General features: G+C 42.1%; 1 protein-coding gene across 1 annotated transcript in view; it reads right to left on the reverse strand.

Annotated features, from left to right (window-relative positions):
• The window catches only part of FURIN (furin, paired basic amino acid cleaving enzyme), a 167,083-nt gene extending 162,128 nt beyond the window's left edge, over nucleotides 1–4,955 (reverse strand). The window contains exon 1 of the mRNA XM_018570964.1: nucleotides 4,566–4,955. Coding sequence (XP_018426466.1) covers nucleotides 4,566–4,736 — 171 coding nt within the window. The 5' untranslated portion in view covers nucleotides 4,737–4,955. The remainder of the gene's footprint in view (nucleotides 1–4,565) is intronic.
• Nucleotides 4,956–6,000: the final 1,045 nt, after the last annotated feature.

The following is a 6,000-nucleotide window of genomic DNA, read 5'->3' on the forward strand; positions in this document are numbered from 1 at the left end:
CAAAACATCAGTTAACACATTGTGGCTCCTACTCAACACCGTCCTGCAAATCCAGATGGCAGGTTCTTCATTTAACCACTTCGTTACCAGATTGCATTATACATTTATGGGGAACACGAACACACACACACACACACACACACACGTTAAACGTCAGATTAAAAAAAAAACTATGTCAATAATATGAGTAGTGCCACAACAAGCCTGCATTCACAGGACATTTTTAGTAGTTTTTCTTTTTGCGCTTTTTTTCCCCCAAGCGTACTCAGGCTTGAGCATTTTGATTTAGCCAATGACAAGCTAGGTACAAGGCGAAGGAGAAGGTTGATCAGTCTTGAAAACCAAAAGCTAATTTTCAGGCATATTCAACTGTTTCAGGAGCTTCCACTGAAATCTATGGAAACAAAAATGCCCCGTTCGGCTTTAAAAGTAGCTCATTCACATTTTTTTTGAGCTTCAGGGGTTGAGTTACAGATGCTTGGGGGCTCACAAGTTAATAGGCACAATTTAAAAGCATAGGATTTTGGTTGGTAAGCATTTTGGAGCTTTGAGCTTCAAGCTACAAAATGCTCGTGTGAATCTGAGCTAACAGGCAACTCAAATTAAAGTGACACAAAAACGGGAGTAAATCTAAAAAAAAAAAAATCTTATAGGCGCCATTCCCATATAGCGTTTGTTTCCCGCACGGTTTTTCCGTGCGGAAGACCACGTGGCACGCAAACATTAAATCTTTCATCAGCACGGATTTAGCTTGTTTGCGGCTATTACTATAGTCGTGAATGTGCGGAATCCTTCACAAAATAACTCTTGTACCATTTTGTGGTCCGTGCAGTTTCGTATCATGCGGCCGCCGCAAAAGTCTGCACAATGTATACTTAAGTGCATTGCTTTTTATGTTTAGAGTAGCTCCGCGCGTATTCGTACGGCCAAATACATGCGGACAATCGCTTCTGTGTGAATTGAGCTTTAGTACCCCATCAACAAAAATATCTTATTTGTGTATCATTCGGCTGTAGATCCTCAAATCATCTCTGAATTTGTGCCGACACTGTCCTTCCTTCTGGAGGGTGGCTACTTTTGTTTCCCATGGTCCATGTGTGTGTAGTAATGTAGCCACCGCTCCAAGCTCACTCCCGTGATGGACTACAATCTCAATACAAATTAGTAAACCAAATGTGAGATTGTAGTCCATCACAGGAGCGAGCTTGGAGCGATGACTTCTTTACAACACACACAGGGACCTTACAACACACACAGGGACCTTGGGGAACAAAAGTAGCCACCCTCCAGAAGGAAGGGCAGTGCTAGCACAAATTCAGAGATGATTTGAGGATCTACAGCCGAGTGATACACAAATAAGATACATTAATAGTGAAGGTACTTGAATGCATTCTAACACTCAAGTTTTCCTGTCAGTCAAACTTGGCCCGTTTCTACCTTCTGACCCATCCTACAGGCCATAGACCAAATCATCACACATAAGACCAATAAGGAAACAGCCACTCTCCACTTTAGTAATTACTTCCTTGTAGAAGATTTTTCTTCTGGCTCTGCATCATTTTATTTAATGCAGTAAAATAAATTGTCAGTAAATAATTTCATGCCCACAAAGTTTTAAGTGCCGCTTTGCGTAGAACTACTCCCATCTCTTTGCTGGATCTGCTGATTACCGTCGATAAACTGTATTTTTCTCAATAGAAAGAAGGTTTGTTCTTCTGAAATTACATTAGGGTTGGGGTATATGTCTAAAATGAGTACAAGAGTGCTTACTGGAGTAATTTGATGGTCTGTGTCCTTCAAAATTTGCATTTAAATTATAGCAAGATGTAGGGGATTTCAATTACCCACTGGCTCCCAATTCTCTTAAACTGGCGGGATCTACTAATCATCAAAGCATCAGCTGGTGCAGAGTTGGGAGCACATGCACAGATATTTACTGCTGGAGTACTCAAAATATGTACAACTGACAGATGCTTCAACATACAGACATCCAGCTACCACTGCCGAAACATTGGATATGGATTAAATTGACTACGAAGATCTTAAAAGCTAGCAACATTTGGTACGTAGGACGCCACAGCAATCAGTAGTACTTAAAAGTCCCATAATGACCATCAATTTCCCATAAGAACAGAAAGATCAGCTAGCCCCATACATACATAGACCGCCACAAACCAAGGTTATATCAGATCTAATCTGTTCAAAATGTACATGTCTGAGGATTCCCCATGGAGAACCCCTCTGACTTAGTTTGGACAGCAGGAAAAAGAAAAAAAAAAAAACTAGCACAGTTCCAGTGATGGACTACAATCACTATACAGAGGAGTAAAATAGACATGAGATTGTGGTCCATCACAGGAGCGAGCTTGGAGTGGTGGCTACTTTACAACACACACAGGGACCATGGGGAACAAAAGTAGCCCCCTCCAGAAGGAAGGACAGTGTCAGCTGTAGATCCTCAAATCATCTCTGAATTGGTGCTGAGTGATGCACAAATAAGATACATTATTTTAGGTACTGTATTTTTAGTTTTACCTCCCGAGTTTAGTCAGTTTAACCCCTATAGAACATGAAAGCAAACTATAGTATAGGAGAAGAAATAAACCAAACCAAACATAGGAATACACAAAACGCCTCTAAAAAAATGAATTGTCACCTGAGCCATAAAGCAACATTCATTTTACCAAGCAATGCAAATACAAAGGGGATATCAATGAAGCATATATAAACATTAAACATGTATGAACGAAGACCAAAACCTTTTCTTCTAGCAAGAGATCATGAGTCTTCATTTTAGATGTCTAGACCACTAGAAGAAATAGCTTTTCTACAAAAATAAAATGAAACACACGGCTAATGTGTTTACTAGTTAGCAATGAAAAATAAATGAGGGAAAAAAGGTCACGATAAACATTGCACACCAACTTGTACACATTTATACATCTACCAGCTCAGATTATTAGTAGATGCCAATTCAAACTGGAACTGCTTGTAGAATACATTTGCTGCCTGTGCCAAAACGTTTTCCTTCTACACCCAGATCTGTCACTATATAAGCTTGCAGACATTACAATCATTAGCCTGAAAAACTCAAGCACATAAAGCAGCCATGTGACACGATTGTGTCATACTTCAATATGAATAAAATACTGCACATGTTATTTTGCAGCACATGTTATTTTGCAGCAAATACAACAGGAAGGGCAATCTGATGTAGGTACATATATTGCTTGCATTTTAAACTACAGACAAATTAATACATATCTGGATTATTCTGTAACTTTTATATCTGCCTGGAGCTAGGCTTTAAAGCTGAAGTGCAGTGTTCCCATAGAATACCTTTACCTGTTCCCCACCGATTAACATGCAATTAAAATCTCTCAAATAATTTAGTTTTTTAGGAAATACCTGTTCCGACAGCCAGGAAAATCATTTGCGAGTCTGTCCGCTGCTCTTTGGTGGGGGGTTTACAAATCGGCAGGTTCCTGTAAAGGTCACAGCCTTCTGCCTTAGAACTTTCTCAAAAGAATAAAGAACACTTCCCCTGGATCCCTTTTAATGTGCCCGCTTCTCCTTGCTGGCCATTGGGTGCTGTAGACTTTAGCTGTGCAATCTGCTGATTGGTTGCAGGCAAGTCTAAAGGGATGCCGGGGAAGGGTTCTTTTATGCTTTTGAATTTTTTTGATTTCTTTTATTCTTTCCTCCCAGGCAGAAAGTTGTGGCATGTACAGGGTTCACATTAAGCATTCTCTACCCCCATATAATTTTGTATGCCAAGCTTTTAGTTGTTAGAGGGGGGCCCAAAGAGTACAGATCGGGGGGAGAAGAGATTGGTGAATGTCGGAGGTCATTAAAAAGGAGAACTATGAGGTGAGTGCTTTTTACTCACCTCATAGTTCTAGCCGACCTGTGACAATGAGACAGTCACAGGTCGGCTCAGTAGCTCGGGAGGTGAGCGAACATACCGGCGTTCGCTCACCTCTCGATCCTGCCACGGCTCTCTGCCGTGACAGGGGAGGGGCTGGATTCCCGCTCCGATCTGCCAGCACTGACTGGCGGAACGGACGGGGGAGGGGGCGGGTACAGCTGGCTCGGCCTCTAGATAGTCAGAGCCAGCTGTCACTCACGCAGCTGGGCGGATCTCGACATCGATGTCGGGATCCGCTCCGGCGTCTCAGTATACTGAGCTTAGGGTAACGGGAGGACGCTAGTTTGTGTCCTCCCGTTACCCTGAGAACGATGGGGAAAAGCCCTTACCCCATAGTTCTCCTTTAAGACAGGAAATGGAGGGCTCAAGATAGCTGCTGCAGCTTCAAAAAGGTTACATTGTACAGATGCAGGTTCGCAGGGAATTTAGTGTAATCGGTTAAACGGGAGGACTTGCTACAAGTGTGGGTAAAAAAAGGCAAGTCTTGAGGTTGACTTAACATGACACACTGAATAGTTATAAGCACATTCCTTGTTGGAAGGGAAAGAAGAACATGATCACTTCTACTAAATGTCATGTTTATTATGTTTAAATTGAGTAACAGTTGTACTGTAATGTAGCTCTAATAGTCACTCACCTCCCCATGGTTAATGAAGCCATGTTTCTCACATAATTCGTCAGCCACTGCCGGACCCCCCGGTATCCGGACTGCCCAGGTATTTGTATACACTTTGTGTCCAGTCAACTCTGTGAACAGTGTTGACAGGTAAGTCCAAACCAGAAACAGCACAGTAGGCCTTAGCTCCATGACAAAGCTTCGTGCTCCTGGGAGAATGTAATTCAGTCCTCAAATGAAGTCACATCAGATGCCTGACTCCGCACAATCGGCTTTCTCTGGGCAGGAACTTCGCTGAGTCCTGGGGATCATGGGGTCTTAAAATCAATCTTCAATTGCTACATAGAAGTAAAAATAATCCTCCTAATGTGGCGGAAGACTGTGCAGCCAGGAAGATTGGGTCCAGATATGTTTCTGTGTCCAGGGAGAGAAAAGAAAGAAAAAAGGCTTTATGTCATGTATTCATAATGTACAAATATGAACAAAAAAAACAAAAAAAAAAAGTGGAATGCAAGCTCAATTAGAAGCAAAGGGGACCCATATTAAAAATATCTACATTGCAGCAAGCGCAAAACCACTTTTACTGAAAAATGTAACAATTTTTGCAACATCCTGGGGTAAAAGCTGCGCAAAATTTTTGTTTAGTTGTGGTTAAGCACTGGACCCATTTTTAGACCATCCCCTACTTTTTCTTTGTTCTTGCACGGCACTCTGCAAATAGAAATCATCTCTAAGGCCCCCTTCACACCAGGGCAACAGCGGTTCAGCGTGTTTTACATGCGTTTTTTTGAAGCACATATCATTCATACAGAGTTTCCATTGAAGTCTATAAGGAAAATGCGCTGATCGGCGCTACAAAAAAGCTCAGGGAGCATTTCAGGAGACAGGCATATTGGAACACACGATTCCGTGCGTTTGCAAGAACGGCCCCCATAGGAATGTATGGGATTTGAAATGTTGCCGTTTCAGCATTGAAAAATATGCACAACGCAACCGCCCTGGTGCGAACGAGGCCTTATTTTGTTGCAGTGACTGTACATGATTTGGAAACATCACAAACATCCAGTTGGAAACATTTACATTTTTATTTGTTGGCATGTTGGTCTGCCTGATATCTACAAGGTACAATAGAATAATCTAGTCACAGCATTCAACATAACAGCAACACTTTCTTTGCAGAAACCGGAAAAGAAATTGTTTCCCACTGGGATCACTGCATACACCAACAGCATGCACAAGCCCAGGGAAATACAGCAAGTAAAAATATTGAAAGTTTATCTAAACCCAAGAATAATAATGTAACATTGCAGCTTGGTAGTCCTTAGCCCTCATTCACACTAGTAACAGCCGGCCCGTACAGATCTGTGCTGCGTGCACGGTCGTACGCTCACCTAAACTGCATGTCCATACTTTGGTGGGTGTCCCTGCTCGGACGCAGAAACCCACACCTGTACGG

Source organism: Nanorana parkeri, unplaced genomic scaffold, assembly GCF_000935625.1.
Source record: "Nanorana parkeri isolate BGI_ZX_2015 unplaced genomic scaffold, ASM93562v1 scaffold1642, whole genome shotgun sequence".
NCBI lineage: Eukaryota > Metazoa > Chordata > Amphibia > Anura > Dicroglossidae > Nanorana > Nanorana parkeri.